Here is a 21766-nt window from a genome sequence, read left to right on the forward strand (position 1 = left end):
GGCTAGATTTGTCTTTGTCAAAAATCCGTCAAAGTTATGGGATAAAGAGAAAATAGGAAATGTTATGAGAGCATGTATCATACTCCATAATATGACTTTCGAAGATGAACGGGCATCATTCACTCAGTATAACAAATTTGAGTTTCAACCAAGAGAAGTTCCGGATACATTTACTGTCAACATGCCTTCGAATATCGGTGAAAATGTCGGCACTACAATGGATTGTCGAACGAGGCTTCGGAATAGACAAATCCATGAAAACTTAAAAGACGATTTGATTGAAAATATATGGGATAAATTTGAACATCTTCCGAATAATATGTAATTTTAAGTTTCTATGAATAAATTGTGTGTGTTTTAATTTCTAAACTTTGTATTTTTTCCACTAATAAAATGTTTGTAATTTTAAAAACTAGTTTAAAAAAAATTTATAAACCTAAGGACCTATCAAAAGTCTCACCCATAATCAACATTTTAACAAAAGTCCTTAACCAAAGTCCTAAACTACATAAACTAATTAAATACTCTAAGGACCATTCTAAAAGTCTTATTGATGCACTTGCTTAGGCCAGAATTCAGCATAAGTCCTTACATACATAACGCTGTCTTTTCTGCAGTCCTGCTACTGTTGTCTCTTTGTCTTTTTTTGAGTGAATGAGAGGAAAATGGAAGATATAAAAGAATGACAGAAGATGTTGAATGGTGATAGATACATAATGAAATGGAAGAGTAATAAATAATGAGGAATTGGTTAGGAGTTGTAATGTGAGTAGAACACGTAACTGGACCATTAAACAAGATGAGCATTTAAGATTAAGAGAATAGGGAACTGTAGAGTTGCCTTTGCAGGAGGGGAAAGCATTATGGTGAGTCTACAAACTCAGTGGTCCCTCCCTCATGAGTCAAGACCCATCCACGTAAATAAGAACCCAACGCCACACTCTGGTGCGTCCTCTTCTCTTAAATGCCCTCTTTTCCTTCTTTCTCTATAAACACACAACCAAAACATGATGGTTTTGGGAGAACTTGTCTGAGTTCCCAACTTTCAATGCGGCTGCTATCATCTGAACCTCAACTTAACTCTACATGTAAGTCCCAAAGCTGCAGCTGGAAGCCTTACTCCCATCCCAATGACTTTGCTGCCAACGCCTCTATCCTTCTCATCATCATCTTCTCATCTCTCATCTGCGTCCTCTCTCTCCAGGCTGCCTTACGTTGTTGCCTCCGTCCAGTCATCCAGCATGACCCTAAACCCGACCCTGACCCTGAGGTCTCTCGTTCAGAAGCTTTCCCGGTACTTGTTTACTCCCCTGGGCTGAACCTGGCAGGCACTGAAGCAGAGTGTATCATTTGCTTGTCTGAATTCAAGGACGGTGACACCCTCCGCGTGTTGGATAGATGCAAACATGGGTTCCACGTTCACTGTATCCAGCAGTGGTTCTCCTCCAACCGTTCTTGTCCCACTTGCCGTACAGACATCTTCTCACCAACCGGAACTCCTTAGTCAGATGCCCTCATGGTCAATACAGCTTCCTGGTTTTGACTACGTTTTCCTTTTTATTTTCTTTCCCAAACAACTCACACCTCTATCATGTTTTTCCAAGCTAGTTTATTTGTTACCTTTTGTTGTTTTATGTTCCATGAAATCATAAACACACAAAAGAGAAACCGATATAAAGTCACTTTCGTGAACCAAACTGTACTATACGCAAAACAAACAAAGACGATAACGAAGCAAAGCATAACATTACCTCAAAACATAGAGGGGCCAAAGGCTTTATTCAATGTTGGAGTTCAAGGTGTGAAAGGTATTAACTTTCCACCTGTTGGATAAGAAAGAATTATGAGGTGTTACCGGATAAGATAATGAATACTGAGGGGGAGCAAAGACAAAAGTGAATGACTCACATTACTACATTGGCATGATATGAATCTGGCACTAGGAGAATAATTCCAAGTGTGTGCAAGTGCAAAGGTCTTCACTGGATTTCATCAATATATAACCGGTTCACACCTATCTCACTTGCCTATGTTTCTACCAACTTCTTTCCCATCACTTCTGTTTCTCTATCTGTCTACGTATATATATCACAACTGCTATTGGTTTAATGCATCTTCAACCTAAAAGTAAGTAAAATAATTGATTTTGATTTATTCTCTTACTCGCATGCACTAATAATAATATGTGGAACCATATTATAGATATGAGTATAATAAGAAAAGCAAAGGACGTTGGAGGCTAAGAGGAGTGAATGCACAAGCAAGTAAGCAACCACACCGCCTCGAGCCTAGATGTTCGATTATGAGTGCGTGATTTTATTTTATTTTACATTTTACCTTTTTTTTAAAAAATTAGATGGAATAGTTCTTTCATCAGTGCTAAGGTCATCAACAAGGATTAAATAAATAGCACAGAAGAAGGGACAAAATAAATGGTCAAGAGTGGGCTTTGAACCCACGCCCTTTCGGACCCGCACCTGAAGCGGGCGCCTTAGACCAACTCGGCCATCTTGACGTCTTTGGTTAGAGTTCAACTACAATTAATATAATGCTTTTTATATCACCAGAACCAAGATTTCTTCATTGTATTTCAAGAAATATATTTGCTTTTTTATGAATTTTGCAATCTAATATCTCTAATTTTCCCATAGTGCTAAGCATTTAATGTCTCTACGAACTTATGCTCGAGTTTGACGCACAACTACTCTACTAAAAGCCCACCACATTGTTTGGTTACTTGTGGTCTACTCTCAGCTTTTAAATGTTTTATAACCATTTGTAGAAACTCTTGGATACAGAAGGATAAAAGAAACTTACTAGTATAGATTACAGAGGTTAAGGATTCAGTAGAACAAGTTCACCGATTCATAGTGTTAGTTATTATTATACATAAACCGACAAAGAAAGCGTTATTACTGCCAAGTTCAAGTGTACAGAACAGTCCTTATTAACTTAACTTGACACTAAGTGTAGTTACTTCTCTATGGTGAGAATGAGTTGACGAGTTGTACACTGAGTCGAAGGATGAGTAGTGGAAGAAGGGGTACATTTATTGGTCTTATAAAACTCTCTCCATCCATCGATCTTGGCCACTTTGTGATGAGACAGAGCAGGGATGCATCTCCTGTCCACGATCTCAAGTATCTTCTCTGTTCTCCCCAGATGCATTGCCGCTTCTCTCACCGACGCTTCCCTCACTTCAACCGCCGTTACCAAACACTGCATTCCCACCACTCTTGCCGTGTTGCAAAAGCAACCTGCTACTATGTCCGACACCATCCTCTCCACCTCTCTGAACAGAGTATCCTCTGTTCCAATGTTTCTCGATTCGTATTTCTTCGAAAGGGTTTGGCTGATTCGGTACATGGAGTTTGCTGCTAAGATCTTGATGGGCCAGCGCGAGGGCTTCAGCAACATGTTCTTCTCCCACGATTCGCTGAACTCTTTCTTCGCTATATCCTCAAGCTCTTTAAAAACTTCTTGTGGTCTTGCTCTCTGTTTCTTAGATAGTTTCTGTAGATCCACTTTGAGCCACTTATGGTAGAGGTCAACTCCTAACCAAACTACTTCAGCAGCTTTCCTGCTGTTAGCTAACTCTCCTTCAATGTCTAAGACGTCTTCAAACTTCTTGACATAGACCAACGCCTCGTTTACAGCCTTCACTAACTTCTTCAGCAAGCAAGGGTTGATGTTTGGAAGTGAAGCAGCTATACTAGTCAGTGTTACTAAAGGAAGAGCCCAGCAATTAGGTGGCTCTCCGGAGGCCGAGCCCGCCAGAGAAGCGACCTCGTCGCTATCAAACTCTAATATCCCTTCAAATCCTTTTGAGATGGGATCTGTTGCCTCCAAAAGGTCGATCAAGTTTTGTGGCTGTTTCTTCCGGCCCAAGTGGTTTGTGGCTGTTTCTTCCGGCCCTTTTGTATCAAGTGGTTTGTGGCGTCGCGGTTGCTCCGTGCCATATAGTCCATTAGCTCCTCCTCTCCTTCAAGATGAAGAACAAACTGTCTCGCTGATGGGTTTGATCCGGAGGATGAGTCAGGGTGTGTTCTGAAGGTGAAATGACAACATAGCAAGATCCTACTCACACAGTAGACGGCGATGAACCGGAGGAACTTGCTAGCAAACACCATCCCGTACTGTATCGCAATGCAGAGATCAAGTATGCATCGGTTTACGTCGTGTGCAAGCTTCCTACTGCGGCGACCATGGAGCATCCAAAAGTTCAAGGGATGTTCTTTCTTCTCGGAGAGACTCTCTACCCAATAACTCTCTACTCTCAACTCATCTCTCAAGGATTTGCTTGCTCCTGATGAGCACTGTAAGTTCACTGCAGTAAACCATCTGCTCGCTGGAGCAACGGTTCCTATGGCCACAGCAGCCGCCTGCGAGAGTAAAACCAAAGTGGTTGACCATTTGTAATCAGAGTCTCCACCGCAGAACCCGAGAGAACTTGGTTGTATAAAGTAAGATCGGAGAATGGCTTCAGACAAGGTGACTGCACTCAAGAAACAGAGGAAACCAGAGGTGGTGCAGGTGACAGAGCGAGCCATGACAAACTGAGGGCTACAAGTGTGAGCCATCATCCAGAACTTCATCAGATCTTCCTTTAACTCACAGAACCCTCCTCTTCTCTCCGTCTGATACAAAGGACACTGCTTCAAAGCCAACTCGTAACTCTTCTTATACTTGAGCTCCAAGAAACGCTTTGTGGCTGGGACTGTGATAGCAGAGAAGGTCAAGATCACAAACATTAGAAGCGTGAGGACGATGACCAACGCGTGTTCTTGAGGGAAGACGTAGATGGCACCTGTCCCCAGCTGGATACAGATGTTGACAACGTCGGTGACGACGAGAATCCCAAGAGCAACGAGGTTCATCAGGAGGTCTTGAGTGACCATGAAACCCAAGGAAGGCATGGAGTTGGCCATCACGGTGCAGACGAATACGTTGCTGCTGAGCTTAGAGAGCTGGTCCTGGCGACTAGGCATGCAAGTGTTGAGATCCACTGAGAGTTTGACGCAGACGGCGAGGAAGGTGAGAGTGGTGGCGTTGAGTGAGAAGGACTTGCATGGAAACCAGAACCTGCGGTTGCGGAAGCCGCGGAGGAGATCGGCGAACATGGCTAGTCCGCAGATGAGTGAAGCTGCGGCTACGTAGACGCCTATCCATGGTAAGGGCTTGCTGAACTCTGAGTCGCTAAGCTTGCCTTGACCATCGCACCCCATCGCTTCTTTTTTTTGATGATGTTCTGTTTCTTCCTCTGCTTCTTCCATTTATAGGCAGAGAGAGAGAGTTGGTGAATTTAATGTTTGTGTGGACTTATTCAGTAACAAACTGGCTTTGATTTTTACTAAAAGTTGAATTCATTCCCTCTTCTTTGTATCTTCCTCTGCACTGTTTCAAGTTAGTCTCATTCAGTAACAAACTGGATTTGATTTATAGGCAGAGAGAGAGAGTTGGTGAATTTAATGTTTGTGTGGACTTATTCAGTAACAAACTGGCTTTGATTTTTACTAAAAGTTGAATTCATTCCCTCTTCTTTGTATCTTCCTCTGCACTGTTTCAAGTTAGTCTCATTCAGTAACAAATTGGATTTGATTCAGTGAATCCTTAACACTATCTCAAGTTAAGACTAGTTCCCTCTTCTTGTCTCTTCCTCTCCACGGTCTTTAGTTCAGACGAACGTTGGCTGCATTCACACTGAACTGTGAACTCCTCTATTTATTCCTCTTCTTGTCTCTTCCTCGCCACGGTCTCATGTTAGACTCATTCAGAGACGAACGTTGGGTGCATTCACACTATACTCTATTTATTACACACTAATTGTCAGCTTTCAGTTTATTCATCGACAAGCCCAATTACTTGGCAGGCTTTATGACTACATGGGCCTTATAAATCTAATATCGAGGCCCAACTTAATGATGATAATGTACAACAAAAAAGAAATGTTTTGATAACAAAAAAAACATAAACGACTGCAATGGCGGCCAAGTTTCTGCCGGCGACGACTCTCCGCCTCACTCCCTTCTCTACTCTACGATTCTCATCCTTCTTCCATATCTCTAAACCCCTTTTCCGCCCTCTACGCCGCCCATTTTTCGAAGGTTTTCCGGCAAATGCTCGCCGGAGATGCTTTTGCACCGCCGTCTCTGAATCAACCGGTTCCGGTGAGGGAAAGAAGGTGGATAACAGTTATGAGAATCGATTCGGGAGTAAAGTTGGAGAATTCAGGAGGAAGTTGAAGATAGCTGAAGTGAAAGGAGGAGCAGACCAAGGTCTGGGTCGCGTCGGGCAGAGTCTAAGCATCATGGGTTGGGTCCGGACACTTCGGTCTCAGAGCAGTGTCACGTTCATTGAGGTGGATTCTCTAATCCCGGTTTACTTACCGCCGGTTTAATTTAATTGACTGCTCACAAGATTGTGGTTTGAAATTTGTTTTGAAGATAAACGATGGTTCATGCTTATCAAACTTGCAATGTGTGATGAATCCGGACGCAGAGGGGTATCATCAGGTAATCATCTTGACCTGTGAACAATGGTCAATTGGTCATTTACTTGAATCTTGAAAGAGAGACGCTTTCATTGCTTATGACTTGATAGGTAGAATCTGGTTCGGTGTTGACTGGAGCATCGATATCTGTACAAGGTACTATTGTAGCCAGCCAGGGAACAAAGCAAAAGGTGGAACTTAAGGTTGACAAAATCATTGTGGTAAGTCCTTCTACTTTTGGACCTCCTCCAACTTAAAGTTATCTTGTCACTTACTCTCATTTTATACCAGGTTGGCAAGTGTGACTCTTCCTATCCGATCCAGAAGAAGAGGGTCAGCCGGGAGTTCTTGAGAACCAAGGCTCATCTGCGTCCAAGAACCAATACTTTTGGAGCGGTAATTGATTGCCTTCAGCTTTCTTTTTACTTGTCCTGAAACTCTACACCGGTGTAATCGAAACATGGCTCTTATTTGAAACTGTTGTTTGTTTGACTACTTTTTGTGTTGAAAATAGCTTTTTTGCAGTTTTTCCCTCCTTTCAGGCTTCTCTCCTCTCTCTCTATAAACTCGTATTGAAACTTTATAGTGAACTTACTGTTGCAAAATAGTCACATTTTTTGAGTGTTTTAATATTCGCAACATCTTGTTTCAGGTGGCGAGAGTTAGGAATGCTCTGGCATATGCTACGCACAAGTTTTTTCAAGAAAGTGGATTTGTCTGGGTGGCAAGCCCAATTATCACGGCATCGGATTGTGAAGGAGCTGGAGAACAGTTCTGTGTCACCACACTCGTAAGCACCTTAGTTCTCAACATCACAACAATAATAACCCATTAACAGCTTGATTGCTTTCACCAAGTACTGTTATTCTCAACTCAGAAAGGATATAATTGAATTACACCTAAACTGTACTTCACTTTTTTAGATTCCCAGCTCCCATGAGACCACAGATTCTTCCATTGATGCGATTCCAAAAACAAAGGGAGGGTTGGTCGACTGGTCTCAGGTGTGTGTTCCAGCTCCAATTCTTTTGTTTCTTTGCAACTGTAACAGATTTCATGGTTGTATTGTATTCACTCACTTCTCAGGACTTCTTTGGGAAGCCAGCGTTCTTGACAGTCTCTGGGCAACTCAATGGAGAAACTTATGCCACCGCTCTCTCAGATGTAAAACTTGTCGAGTGATCATCGGTTAGCTAGATTTTTTGGTTAGCAAGTGTGTATGAGTTTCTCATATGTATGACTTCACAGGTATACACGTTTGGTCCTACATTTCGTGCTGAAAACTCCAACACTTCCAGGCACTTGGCTGAATTCTGGGTCAGCATTATTTCATCTTCCAGCCTAAACTTAACATTGAATATTTTTCTTTCCTATGTACATTTTTTTCTTAAGACCTCTCTCTTTCTATGGATGTAAGATGATTGAACCAGAACTTGCTTTTGCCGACCTGAATGATGACATGGCCTGTGCCACCGCCTACCTCCAGTACGTCGTATGTTTCTCTCTCACTTTATTATATTTCCTTCCTTCAAGCTATATATGATCTAGAATTAATATGATTGTAATTTATCTCTTGATAGGTAAAATACGTTCTTGATAATTGCAAGGAAGACATGGAGTTTTTTGATACATGGATTGATAAAGGAATCATTCATCGCTTGAGTGTATGTCCTCTCTGATTTTCTCACTCTGTGATCAGAAAAGAATGTTACGCAGTTAGCACTGGCTGATATTATGATCTAACTTGTAAAGGAGGTAGTTGAGAAAGAGTTTCTACAGCTGGGTTACACAGACGCCATTGAGCTTCTTCTGAAAGCAAACAAGAAATTTGAATTCCCGGTAAAGGCTTTACTTTCTTCTTTGGATTAGATTTGAGCTGCATATTTTGGCCGCTGAGCTAGTATAGATCTGGTTCTTGTAGGTGAAGTGGGGGCTCGATTTGCAGAGCGAGCATGAAAGGTACATAACAGAGGAGGCTTTCGGGGGACGCCCTGTCATTATAAGAGACTATCCGAAGGAGATAAAAGCGTTTTATATGCGTGAGAATGACGATGGGAAGACAGTGGCAGCAATGGATATGCTGGTGCCTCGGGTAAGAGTTTAGATTTTGCATTTAACAAACAAACAAAAAACTAGTTTGATAAGTTGTTTTGGTAATGAACGATGGTAAAAAAAAAAGATAGGGGAGCTGATAGGTGGAAGCCAAAGAGAGGAAAGGCTTGAAGTGTTGGAAGCGAGGCTTGATGAGCTGAAACTCGACAAGGAGAGCTACTGGTGGTACCTCGACCTCCGCCGCTATGGTTCAGGTCTCTTTTCTGCTTCTGAATCACTTTTTCTTGAATCGTCAGTAAATGGTTAAGGAAGGGAAACGAAAGATGGAAAAAATTAGAGGCTGATGAAGTGTTTTTGTTATTGTGTGTGTGTAGTTCCTCACGCAGGCTTCGGGCTCGGGTTTGAGAGGCTGGTCCAGTTTGCCACTGGAATTGATAATATCAGAGACGTTATTCCTTTCCCGCGCTCACCTGGCTCTGCTGACTTCTGATTCATGTCTCATTTTCATTCTTTTTACACACCCTTCACCTCTATTTTTCTCTCTCTCTTCATTTCCTCCAAATTCTTGTACTCGTAGAAAATAAAAGATTTATTTTATGCAGTATACCCCCTGAATTATGAGTTCCTTATCTAATTCCTTCTATATTTTTATGCTCACCAGTACACCACCTAAACTAACAACATTTATCACTGAACTACGAATACTTTTTAATTCTAATTATTTCCACATAAGTAATTGATTTTTAAAACTGTGATTTAACAAAACTCATTGCGTTATAATATTACGTTTGGGTTAGACTAAACTAACCTTAAACCAACCCAACATAAAAACGAGAAGGTGAGATCGAAAACGAGCATATCTTTCATCAACCGTAACATTTTGCGTCAATGTGCAAGAAGAGAATGTTGCCAATGTGTTCCAACATGATCATCCTAGAGTTCATTTTTGTTGAGAGATCAAAACCAACGAACTTGTTGAAGCCGCAGAAGACGCGAGCTAGTTCATGAAGTTATGTTTTGATATGAATAACATTTATGTTAACCAAAATTTTACTTTTTACCTGATATTATTTATGTTTTAGTTTTATATCACCTTTTTAATACATTTTTAGATGTTACGATATAAGAGGTTGGTTAAATGTTACAAATAAGTGTCATTAGCTGATATATGGTTGGTTACATGGTACATGGTTTGTTAACTGATTGATTTTGTTTAATACATGATTAGTTAGCTGATATATTAGCTGTTATACGATACATGTTTTTATTAGTTATGTTGTTTAATACCAAAGAATGAATATGCTTTATTATGTAAGTTATTGATTCTTGTAACACTACACTTAGTTATATTTGTTAACAAAACATGTAGTATGATTGGTTAGATACATGATTTGTAGATTATACGTTTTGTTTGGTACATGGTTTTTTAGCTGATAAATATTTTTGTTACATGTTAAATGTTTTTTTTTAATTTATACATTGTTTAATGCCAAAGAATTAATATTCCTTATTATGTATATTATTGATTTTCTTAATACTTAATCATAATTAAAATTTATTAACAAATATGTAGTACTAGGGCCGGCCCGTCCTGCGGGCGGGATATATTTTATTTCTGATCTAGATTATTATTTTGTATGATTTTGTGGTTTATATTTTACGTTTGCATTTGCAAGAGCCGTGTATGAAATGATTTTTTGTCTTTTAGAAAATTTTAGGTAAAAAGGGATATATGTGATAAAATAAATATTTTGCTTATATACAATAGTTGTTCCTATATTAAAGAGTTGTGGGAGTTATATTTGGTTCGTTTTTTGTGGTTTGTAATATTTTGGGTGCGGAAAGATTGGGTTGTGGGTTTTATGTATTAAATTTGAGTGAATAGTTTTTTGATGTATATAGATAGTGTTGGTAACAGGTTATGATTGAGTGACAACGATATTAGAGATTAAAGATAAAGAAAGAGAGTTGTCAAGTTAACAGATCTTTTGTTTTGAACTTTTGATTCTTTTTGTTATGTTTGTGCTGGACAGTCTCTTAAGCTTGAAGGTAGCAATAAGTTTCATAGAGATAACTATGTTTCTTTGGGTTAGAATGAACTGTTTATATGAGTGATGTTAAATTATGAATTTATATGATTTCTTATGGTTCAGCTAACTATGTACACATAGTTGTATACTGTCAAAGTGGAACAAAGACGACCAGCGTTTATGCTTTAGACCGTCACTATCCGAGTACTGCAGAATATGTGTGTGTCATTTTTATGTTGGAATTTTTTTTGGGACTGCATGTCTTTCTTTGTATATGTTATAAGAGTAATTACTTTTTCTTATGATATCATAGTCTTTCTACATGCTATTGGAGTGGAAGTGGTGATTATTTCAAGTTGTATTTCTTATTAAATGTAGATTGTTATATTGAATGCAAAGAAGGTAGCAAAAATGAGTTAATCAAAATAAGAAAACACTGAAACTGGAAAATATGAAAACTGAGTAGTGGTCGATGAGTGAAGGCACTTGTTAGACACAGCAAAACCAACTCCAAGAACTTCTCCATTTGTTTATAGTAATAGCAATCATTGAATCGATTTTCTAGATTATTGAGATGACATTTTTTGGGTGGCATTATAAAGATGATATTGATTCCATAATAGTTCTTTTTCAATATAAAGACGTCACGTAAAGAAGGTTTGATCTGTCTCCAACATTTGTCAGCTCCAGATATGTCTGTTTGTCGTTCATGGCGATCAATAAATTTCATGCATTACTCATGTTCTCATGTGCATAAAAAATTACAAAACTATGGCAAAAAGATACCTTTAGCACAGTTGTTGTTTGCCAATATTCAGTCCTTGTTGCGGTTTTGTTTCGATGTCAAAATTGTTTGTACCCTAATATTAATTCTTGTATAGATTAAGTATAGATTTTCTTACTTAATCTCATACACTGATTTTTAGAGTCATCGATCTGAATTGAAGGGTTTTGAGATATTTAAAACTCTCAATGTTACAATTAAAAAAAAAATCACTGGTTAAATATTTAATCGTATATTTAAAAAAAATTCTGGACAGCGGTCTTTTGTGGAACTTCTATGTGTGCAGATCCAAGTAAATTGTAAAGTTCTTTTTTAACTTTCCTATACCATCACCTCTGTATAATTTATAACATTTAATTTATGCAATTGCCTCTTTAAATTGTTTTTTGATAAACCTCTTTATATATTTAGCATGCACATCTAGCTACTTAACTATGATGTTTCCATTTCTGAACTATATTTTTTGGTTAAAAAAGATATTACACAGTTAATCTATATATATAATGTACATATTCCTCACAGAGGGTCACCATTAACAACCCCTGTCGACACTGCCCACTACTTCGACTTCGATTCTTTTCACCAAACTCTTTGTAATTTTTTCACAAAATAAAAACAACAAACTAATGGATGATAATGGGCAACATATTTTAATACCACAAAACATGTTCCATAACAAACAATAACCAAAAGTATATCAAAAACATATAAAGCTTAAGATTTTGAACACCAAAATAGAACTTTTCCGGCCGAAGCGCGGACACCCATAGTAGTTTTCTAAAATTTATAATTATTTTTGAAAATTCAAAATATAACATATACGAAAAAATCTAAATTTTAATTATATGGTTAATATGATTGATTAATTTATTTTAGTGTGTAAAATTGAACAAAAATGATATAGAGGATACAAAAATTGTTATCAAATCTTTATTATTCAAAATCATTAATTTAAAATATATTTTTATCACATTAGGTAATTCCGTAGGTTTTATTTAAGAAAAATCCACACGCCGGTGTCTGTTTGGATATGGTAAATATTTTAATTAATTATTTTTTTTAATATATTCTAACTTTTAAAATATTTTTTTAGGCCAAAGAGACGGGAGCCCATTAAATCCTAATTTTCATATATTCTAACTTCTTAAATGTAATTCCGTAGGTTTTATTTAAGAAATTTTGTTTTTTCATATAATCAATTATATGGGTAGTTTAATGAAACAACATAATACCTAATTTTCAAAGAATCATTTTGGTGATGAAATCACATGTCATAGTTCAAAGGTCATAATGTTTATCTTTTACTATCTAAGGGATTATATAGTACATTAAAATTGCATGTTTGTTTGAGATAAAAAAAACAAATTATTATGGTTTATGGTTTGGTCCCACCTAAAACATAACAATCATGGATAGCTCGAAGTCTCTGTTTATTTTTCAAATCACCCAGTCATCAAAATCTATTGTTCCATAAAATATGTTCTGATAAATGCAAAAAAAGACAAACGGAAAGTAAAGCAAATAAAAGTAAACCATGAAATATGAATCCATCAGACGCATTGCAACCACCAACCGCAGAACGTTTCTTTATATGAGATCAGAGAATGTGCAAATGAGCTGGTTAGCCAGAGCTGGTGAATCGTCGATGAGCCTGTTAACGAAGGCCTTCACAACGTTTTTCTCATCGGCATTGGCGTGTAAGCCATACCAAGTCAGAAACTTCGGTCTGAAATCTGTATTGACCCGCCTTCTCCAGACACAGTTTCTTTGCCAACTTTTTTTCTTTTGTGCTTGAACTTGTTTCCTCTCTTGAGATGTTTTTGTAGAGATGTTGGTTTTTCTCTACTCTCGTCTCTTTGATGCTTCTAAAGGAAACAACTTTGAAGAAATACTCTGTAGCTGGAGTTAGTCTAGAGATAACAAACCTTGTGTTTGGAGACACCAATGCACAATTCATATCCTCTGTAATCTTTCTGTGGCCTTTACGATGCCATACACGGTAATGAATGATGTTTCCTGGTGACGGTGAGGACATTTCTTCTTCTGAACCAAGATTCAGAGTGAGTGAAGTTGCATCAACATCCTCCAGTCTGATCTTTGTTGTTCCTGTGTAGATAGATAACTGTAGATAGATATATAACGAATCAAGCAACAAAGAAGAAGTAAACAAAAGTACTGTTAACCAAATTACGAAATGTAAATAGCTCTCAGAATCTTATATCCGGCCTTTGCTACTTGTGGAAAAACATGTGTTGTTTACATGTTTACCTTTAGTTTTAACTGAGCCAATGCGATAAAACAATTAAAAAAACCAATAGGATTGTGTAAGAAATTTATCAATTACAATTTGAGTCCTAGAAACACTTCACATACACTTATCTACGATGCACAATCCAATTAAAAATTTGCTCCACAAAAAAAACCTCATAAGAACATCTTGAGCATCAACCATAACCAGAATCATATCCATAGTTCCGCCCATGCAAGTTTAAAAACTATTAAGGTTAGATGTATTACCTGCAGTGATGATAAACTCATTAAGATGGGATATTGACAGAGTATCGACCTTGGCATATCTTTCCTGTATGCGCGAAGATGAATATTAAATATATCATCCGAATACACTGATAACCAAATAAGAGGAGGATGTGTGCTCGAGTTTGCTAGCCCAATCAGTTCGCTTCGATTACGGAACCGGAAATTAATGAATAAACAGGTTAGGTTAACTCACCAAAGAGTTACAAAATCAATAAGGAGGAGTCAGAAAGCCTGAAGTTTTGATCACACTGAGGTGATGAGGCCAGAAGGTTGGAAGCCGGTTAGAACTAACGGTGTCTTGCACAATGGTCGAAACAGAGTTTGAAAGTTATCAGAATCAAGAAACAGATTATACATGTAGCCGAAATAATTAAACATTATGATTATCAAGAGTTCAAGAACAGATCTAGGATGAGCATATCAACTCACATGAGTTCTCAACAGTGGAAGAACACAAACAAACTTCAAATCAGAGTGAAAAGCTTTGGAATTAGCCATTCTCAGAGAATAAGTTTATTTCGCTTGATTAGAAATAAAATCAGACAGCTCGAATTCGGCAAATCAATCTCTCCGACGGCGGAGAACAAAGAGCGGAGATGAACTCTAATTTTCCATTAGACGCGTTTAAAGGTAGTTAGGGCTGATTGCTATGGAGTTGGGTTAATTGTGCCAAAGCCAAAAGCCAAAAGCCCACAAACTAAACGTAGTCCATAAAAATCTCTGACTCCTTTTAATGAAACACATAGTTTTTAAAAACGGACAGGTGTCGCTTCGACAGAGCACGAATTGATGACGTGGACCCTCCGAAAGTGATTCAAAATGTATTTTATATATAAAAAGAAGATGTTAAAACAGTAATACACATACATTAAATTGTTGTACATTTATTCACTGATCTGATTAACATTGTATGTTGTCTTCCTCTAAATTCTTTCGTTGTACCCAAAAACCTCAGATTCGAAACCGGTAAATCTTTCTGATATATCAGAGAAAAGGAATTGTAAAAGTTTCAAGGTCTTCGAAAAATTAGGATTTGATAAAAGAAAAAAAAGAAAGAAAGGAAACATATTTGGAAAGTAGTAATCAATATGGTAAAAGAAAATGAAGAGAATCGTTCAAAAAAGTTTTGAAGGAAGATTAGGTAAATATGGGAAAAGAAAATGACGAGATGGAGAAAGAAAATGACGATGAGATGAGTGTATGGCTAGCACTGGAAGTTCAAGCAACAAATGCTATCGTCGTAAGAGGTATGCTCGGGCATTCGGAGTTCCAATCGGGTCTCGATTGTTTGGGTTTATCAAATCAGCCCTATTCGGATTATGTGAAAGTTCGGTTCGGGACCGGTTCGGATTCGGATTGTGGTTAGAAAATCTTCAAAGAACCGGTACAATCCGATGTATTTTCGGGTTCGGGTTCCAATTGGTTATTCGATTTTTAAAGTACTTGATTTATACCTATTTTGTAACCAAAACATAAGTAAAATTGGTTCTTCGATTTTAAAGTATTTGATTTGTACCTATTTTGTAACCAAAACATTAGTAAAATCGATTCAAAAATAAGAAAAAAATATCAAATGTGATCATTCAAAATCAAACAAAAGGTAAATATAGTTATTGATAGAAAGAAAACCAAATAAATGAAATCATAAAATGAAAAAAACAAGTTCTCATGAAATGAAAAAAATATATTTAATGAAAACAAAATTAAAATCTAAAAATTTCAAGCCTCAACCGCCACTTTCAACCATCAACCTTCATGTAATAGATAATTATTTTAGATGTTTAATAATATCTTCGTGTATTTTAGATTCATATTAGAAATTGAATACACGTTCTTTTTGAGATTTTGAATCGGATAATACCCGTAGTCCGAAATACCATAAAACAAGATCCATTCGCTATTTACGTTGGGTTCAGATCGGTTCAGATTCATTTTTATCAGATCGCATTGGGTACTCGGTTTATTTGTTCATCCTTAGTAGGAGGTTTTACGCATATTCAGTTTTTTTTTTTTTTTGGCAAAGCGTATCGAGTTATTTAATTAATATTAGCTCTTCTTCGTGTGTGTTTTATTTAAACACATTATATAAAAATTTATAGTAGCTCTTCGTGTGTGTAATACAACCAATTGTCTACTTTTGTAGTTAAAAACAAAAAAAAAAACCTTGTATTAATTTTTTTTTTTGTCACGAACCTTTTTTTTTTTTTTTTTGATTAACCAGGTGTTGACTTTGCGGCCCCCCACCTAGGCCCGGCGCCAGCCTTTGCCTGTACCTTTTTACGGGCCCTGGGCACGCCTCCCCCTCCCTGCGAGTCGAACAGCCGACCTCCCCTCCCGGAGGTAGTACCACTGGACTACGAGGTCCTGGGTACCTTATATTAAAATTTAAAGTCATTAGGTTTAGGGATGATCAGGGCTCATGACGTCCACCACTTAAAAGTGACAGTCTACAGCTGAGTAACATGTGAGAATGATGAAAACTTTGACAGAAACGGTGGCAGCTGAGCTGATCCCCTCTCTCTACCAAGCAAGGAAAAAAAAATCTACCGACGAGGAAATCTAACAATCTAGGAAGAAAATCCAATATATAGTCAAAGGAGTATATTTCCCAAATTTAAAGCAGGTCTTGTGAAATGACGAATTTGCCATCGGTCCTTACATAAAACACTCCTCTTCAGTCACTTTCAATCTCACCTTTTTTTTTTTTATCTCTCATCACTTTATATCGATTCTGCGCAAATTCATGCAAAAAGAGAGAGAGAAAAAGTTACACACTGCCCGAGATTCTGAGCGAGTGTGTGTGTGGTATTGTATTCTTCGCCGTCCTTTTCGATTTTGATCATTTTCTTTTAATCTAATTTCCTCTTCTGGTCAATCCCACAAACTCCATCTCACTTCACTCACAAGGTGGTGATTGGTTGATTCTGTGCTCTGATCCTTTACACCACATATATTATCATGATGATGAGTTTGTGTTTTTTTTTCTCAATCTGGATTTTTGTCTGTACCGTACATGATCATCGTTTCTTTGTCTTTTTTTTTTTTTGAGCAACATCGTTTGTTTGTCTCTTTCCAGAAACCATAACACAAAGTTGGTTTATGTCCACATAAACAATATGATCATGTTTCAAGCACATGTCATATGTTCTGTTTCTTTTTGACTCTCTGTTCCGGAAAGATCTTGGGGTTTGTCTGTACTTCAATATAAAGTTTGGAGCTTTTTATCATGATTTATGATGAAGCTATTTACATATATATATAAGTCTGCATCTTGTGATAGATGCAATTTTTATTTTTTTTTAATTGTCGATGAATGTTGATAGATTCTATGATTGTTTGGTGGTAAACTTTATATGTGAGAGTTTCATATTTTGACTGTTCTATTTTATTTGTTACACTGCAGGAGGAGATTGTATGTGACTGAAAACATGAAGAGAAAGCGTTACTATCAGTTGAACCATACGTTTGATCCATGTCGTAAGATGCTTTATATGTTTCCATTAGTTTACCTAAAAATGTTCTGCATTTAGAGGTGAAGTAAGTGATTTATTATCATCATCATCATCTGTTTGTTGTGTGTGCAGCTTTCGAGGTGTTCTGTTCAGGGACATGGAAGGCAGTGGAGTACTTAAGAGTCGAGAGTGGATCGATGACCATGCGACTTTTTGAGAACGGGCATGTATTGGATGATGTAAAACCTTTCCAAAGGCTTCGTCTTAGATCAAGAAAGGCCACTACTATCGACTGCACCACTTTTCTACGGCACGGTGTTGATGTTTGTGTTCTCTATCAGAAAGATGAAGTGACTCCAGAGCATGACTTGGAGCCGGTATGTATATACATTTACTTCCCTTGCGCATTTTGGTTTCTTGTTGTGAGATTCTGTATGTGTGTGTGTGTGTGTGTGTGGTGTAGGTATGGGTTGATGCAAAGATTGTATCCATAGAGAGGAAGCCTCATGAACCTGAGTGCTTGTGTGAGTTCTACGTCAGCATCTATATAGACCAAGGCTGCATCAGTTCGGAGAAGCATAGGATGAATAGAGCTTCTGTGGTCATGGGACTGGACCAAATCTCCATTCTCCAAAAGTTTCCAAAGGAACAAAGCGTGGACCGGTTCTACAGATGGAGATACTCCGAGGACAGTGCATCACTAGTGAAAACAAGGCTTACACTCGGCAAGTTCATGCCTGATCTTTCTTGGCTTCTTGTTACATCAGTCTTGAAAAACACTGTGTTCCATATCAAAACTATCCAAAACAAGATGGTGTATCTGATTATGACGGATGAAGAGTGTAGTAGTAGTTCTTGTTTGAGTGCAATGAATATAACGGTGGAAGATGGAGTTTACTTGTCAAAGGTGGTTACATTCAATCCAGATGAGGATGATACTACTCTTGCTCTGGATTATGTTCATGTAGAGGAGGAGGAGGAAAGTGAAGAAGAGGAGGAGGTGATGGAGCTGCGACGATCCAAGAGAAGAAACATGAGGCCTGAAAGATATGGTTTCTCTGGGGTTCAGCCAGATTCAAAGGATGGATGGGTAAGGCTTATGCCATATAAGTACAGCACATGGACTGATGACGAAGAAGATGATGATGAAGATAGTAATGATGATAGAGATTCAGATGATGATTTGTACTTACCCTTATCACACTTCTTTGGGAAAGAGAGCAACACAAAGGGATTCAGTAAACGTAAGGAAAGTGAGATTGTTTTGGTAGACAAAACAGCGAGGAAGAAGAAGATGATGATGAAGATGAAGAAAAGAGATGGAAGTGGTCGAAGCCGCGAGCTCTCAGTAATCCCCTTCACTCCAGTGTTTGACCCTATACCATTGGAACAGTTTGGTTTCAATGCAAACAGTTTATGTAGTGGTGGATTCTCTGGAAGCAATTTGATAGATGAGATGGATAGGTATCGTAGTAAACCTTCTAAATACGGTAAGAAGAAGATGTTGTCTGAAATGGATGAGATGGAATCTGACTTGGGTTGGATTGACAACATGAGCAAGTCCTCGGTCCAAAAAAGAACAGGATCACACTCCCGGACAAGGTCCGGTTATGGGAAAACCGGACATTCTGATGAACCGCAGATATTTAAGAGGAGAACATTGAGCGCAGGTGCTTATAACAAGCTGATAGAATCATACATGAGTAATATTGACTCCACAATTGCAGCCAAGAAGGAGACAAACAGTGTTGTTGAGCAATGGGAAGCGTTAAAGAACCCCACAAGCACTACAGTGGAAGATGAAGACGGGTCGAGTGAGGATGATGATAGTGAGGGAGAGACGTCAGAGAATGAGATGTTGTGGAGGGAGATGGAACTATGTATGGCTTCTTCTTACATTCTTGATGACAGTGAGGTAATGTTCTTTTTTGGAAATATTTGATTTCTTGCGTTTTTTCAACTCATATAAGATTTTGAAAATTTCAGTTGAGAGTGGATAATGAGGCGTTCCAGAAAGCGACAAGTGGTTGTGAACATGATTATGAACTGAATGAAGAAATAGGAATGTGTTGCAAATTATGTGGTCATGTAGGATCGGAGATAAGAGATGTTTCTGCACCTTTTGTAAGTAGTGAAACTCTGGAAGATGCATTTTTTTTTGTAACCAGTAGTGTTCTAATCATGTGCATTTTTATCGTCAGGCGCGACAAAAGAAATGGACCACAGAGGCTAAGCATATCAACGAAGAAGACATTGACACTAATGTGAAACAAGACGGAGATGAGGGACGCAGTTTCACTATGCCTGTTGCTACCTTAGAGGTTCCTTCACCTGAAGAAAGCGAGAACGTTTGGTCACTAATACCACAGCTTAGGAGAAAACTTCACATGCACCAGAAGAAAGCTTTTGAGTTTCTCTGGAGAAACCTAGCTGGGTCAGTGGTTCCCTCCATGATGGATCCGAGTTCAGATAAGATAGGTGGCTGCGTGGTTTCTCATACCCCAGGAGCAGGCAAAACATTTCTCATCATAGCTTTTCTCGCAAGCTACTTGAAGATATTCCCTGGGAAGAGGCCCTTGGTTCTTGCTCCCAAAACAACATTGTACACATGGTACAAGGAGTTCATCAAATGGGAGATTCCAGTTCCCGTTCACTTGATCCATGGCCGTAGAACCTACTGTGTAGCCAAAGAGAACAAGATTCAGTTCAAAGGGATTCCAAAACCGAGCCAAGATGTTAGTCATGTTATCGACTGTTTAGACAAGATTCAGAAGTGGCATGCCCAGCCTAGTGTTCTTGTAATGGGTTACACTTCGTTCCTAACATTAATGAGAGAAGATTCCAAGTTTGCTCACAGGAAGTACATGGCTAAGGTACTGAGAGAATCTCCGGGCCTTCTGGTTCTAGACGAGGGACACAATCCGAGGAGTACCAAGTCGAGATTGCGCAAGGCTTTGATGAAAGTTGACACTGACTTGAGGGTTTTGCTGTCTGGTACATTGTTTCAGAACAACTTCTGTGAGTACTTCAACACTTTGTGCTTGGCTAGACCCAAGTTTATTCATGAGGTTCTAATGGAGTTGGACGAGAAGTTCAATACCAACCAAACTGTTCAAAAGGCGCCTCACTTGATTGAAAACAGAGCGAGGAAGTTCTTCCTTGACATTATAGCCAAGAAGATTGACACAAAAGTTGGAGACGAGCGGTTGCAAGGTCTTAACATGTTGAGGAACATGACCAGCGGTTTCATTGATAACTATGAAGGAAGTGGAAGCGGAAGTGGTGATGTTCTTCCTGGTTTGCAGATCTACACGTTGTTGATGAACTCCACAGATTTACAGCACAAGACTCTTACAAAACTTCAGACGGTGATGTCGACTTACCATGGTTATCCCCTGGAACTGGAGCTTCTCATAACCTTAGCAGCTATCCATCCTTGGCTGGTTAAAACCTCCACGTGTTGCGCCAAGTTCTTCAACCCTGAGGAGCTTTTCGAGATCGAGAAGCTCAAGCATGACGCCAAGAAAGGATCCAAAGTCATGTTTGTGCTCAACCTCGTGTTTAGGGTGGTCAAGAGGGAGAAAATCCTCATCTTCTGCCACAACATTGCGCCGATCCGCCTGTTTCTTGAGCTGTTTGAGAATGTGTTCAGGTGGAAGAGAGGGAGAGAGATCCTTACCTTAACAGGGGATCTTGAGCTGTTTGACAGAGGCAGAGTGATAGACAAATTTGAAGAGCATGGAGGTCCTTCTCGTGTTCTGCTGGCTTCAATCACAGCCTGTGCAGAAGGGATCAGTCTAACTGCTGCTTCGAGGGTGATCATGCTTGACTCGGAGTGGAATCCTTCCAAGACAAAGCAAGCAATAGCACGCGCGTTCAGACCAGGACAGCAGAAAGTGGTGCACGTTTACCAGCTCTTATCCAGAGGAACACTTGAGGAAGACAAATACAGGAGGACGACGTGGAAAGAGTGGGTCTCAAGTATGATTTTCAGCGAAGAATTTGTAGAGGACCCGTCACAATGGCAAGCTGAAAAGATTGAAGACGATGTTCTCAGAGAGATCGTAGAGGAAGACAAAGTCAAATCCTTCCATATGATCATGAAGAACGAGAAAGCTTCAACTGGTTGATGATGATGATGATTCATTCCTGTAACAGCTTCTTTGTATTGCAATAAAACTAATCAATTATCGCAACTGTGTAATAATTCAGCTGCATATCATAATCTTAATAAATGTGAAACAAATGTATTTTTCAACATACTATACTTATGATAGGAGGAAAGGGAGTCAGGGAAGATGACGGCACTTGGCAATAATAAAACAGTTGTTTTATTCAAACAACAGTTGTCTTACCTCTCTGAGTCACACAGACTGAGATATAATCTAACTTAAAAATCATAATCACACCTACAATAACA

At 38.5% G+C, this 21766-nt stretch overlaps 4 protein-coding genes, 1 long non-coding RNA gene, 1 other non-coding gene and 1 pseudogene across 14 annotated transcripts; 4 read left to right on the top strand and 3 right to left on the bottom strand.

The window, feature by feature from the left end:
• Window positions 1–808: 808 nt before the first annotated feature.
• On the top strand, window positions 809–1682 carry LOC106308195 (RING-H2 finger protein ATL79). Its single transcript, XM_013745329.1, has one exon. It carries the CDS (start codon window positions 965–967, stop codon window positions 1502–1504), a length of 540 nt encoding a protein of 179 aa, XP_013600783.1. The 5' UTR covers window positions 809–964; the 3' UTR covers window positions 1505–1682.
• Window positions 1683–1752: 70 nt separating this feature from the next.
• LOC106308196 lies at window positions 1753–2561 on the top strand. The gene is made up of 3 exons (XR_001263512.1): window positions 1753–2127; window positions 2203–2264; window positions 2357–2561. It is a non-coding gene; the product is annotated as an uncharacterized LOC106308196 (long non-coding RNA).
• Window positions 2435–2515, bottom strand: TRNAL-CAG. Its single transcript has one exon. It is a non-coding gene; the product is annotated as a tRNA-Leu (tRNA).
• A 385-nt stretch (window positions 2562–2946) lies between the features above and the next one.
• On the bottom strand, window positions 2947–5492 carry LOC106311476 (annotated as a pseudogene).
• Window positions 5493–5953: 461 nt separating this feature from the next.
• On the top strand, window positions 5954–9167 carry LOC106307337 (asparagine--tRNA ligase, chloroplastic/mitochondrial). Its single transcript, XM_013744265.1, has 14 exons — window positions 5954–6358; window positions 6444–6512; window positions 6601–6711; window positions 6782–6886; window positions 7143–7280; window positions 7414–7494; window positions 7577–7654; window positions 7739–7807; window positions 7908–7982; window positions 8071–8154; window positions 8243–8329; window positions 8412–8582; window positions 8670–8796; window positions 8917–9167. Exons 1-14 carry the CDS (start codon window positions 5981–5983, stop codon window positions 9030–9032), a joined length of 1689 nt encoding a protein of 562 aa, XP_013599719.1. The 5' UTR covers window positions 5954–5980; the 3' UTR covers window positions 9033–9167.
• A 3575-nt stretch (window positions 9168–12742) lies between these two features.
• Window positions 12743–14556, bottom strand: LOC106308046 (VIN3-like protein 2). 4 transcript variants are annotated; one of them, XR_001263474.1, is made up of 3 exons: window positions 14088–14556; window positions 13874–13937; window positions 12743–13462 (listed from the first exon to the last, which is right to left on the bottom strand). XR_001263474.1 is itself a non-coding variant. In XM_013745158.1 (2 exons), exons 1-2 carry the CDS (start codon window positions 13928–13930, stop codon window positions 13038–13040), a joined length of 498 nt encoding a protein of 165 aa, XP_013600612.1. In that variant the 5' UTR covers window positions 13931–14548; the 3' UTR covers window positions 12743–13037. The 4 variants fall into 4 exon arrangements, 1 of the variants encoding a protein (XP_013600612.1); XR_001263472.1 differs by having other exon boundaries at window positions 12743–13478; XR_001263473.1 differs by having other exon boundaries at window positions 13874–14556.
• A 2060-nt stretch (window positions 14557–16616) lies between these two features.
• Window positions 16617–21601, top strand: LOC106312127 (SNF2 domain-containing protein CLASSY 1-like). 6 transcript variants are annotated; one of them, XM_013749523.1, is made up of 6 exons: window positions 16617–16699; window positions 17298–17371; window positions 17479–17723; window positions 17810–19261; window positions 19333–19470; window positions 19548–21601. In XM_013749523.1, exons 1-6 carry the CDS (start codon window positions 16638–16640, stop codon window positions 21474–21476), a joined length of 3900 nt encoding a protein of 1299 aa, XP_013604977.1. In that variant the 5' UTR covers window positions 16617–16637; the 3' UTR covers window positions 21477–21601. The 6 variants fall into 6 exon arrangements, with proteins under 6 accessions (XP_013604977.1, XP_013604982.1, XP_013604980.1 ...); XM_013749528.1 differs by having other exon boundaries at window positions 16685–16801; window positions 17293–17371; window positions 19548–21476; XM_013749526.1 differs by having other exon boundaries at window positions 16687–16801; window positions 19548–21476.
• The last annotated feature ends 165 nt before the right edge of the window (window positions 21602–21766 follow it).

The sequence above is a fragment of the Brassica oleracea genome, chromosome C8, assembly GCF_000695525.1.
Source record: "Brassica oleracea var. oleracea cultivar TO1000 chromosome C8, BOL, whole genome shotgun sequence".
Lineage (NCBI taxonomy): Eukaryota > Viridiplantae > Streptophyta > Magnoliopsida > Brassicales > Brassicaceae > Brassica > Brassica oleracea.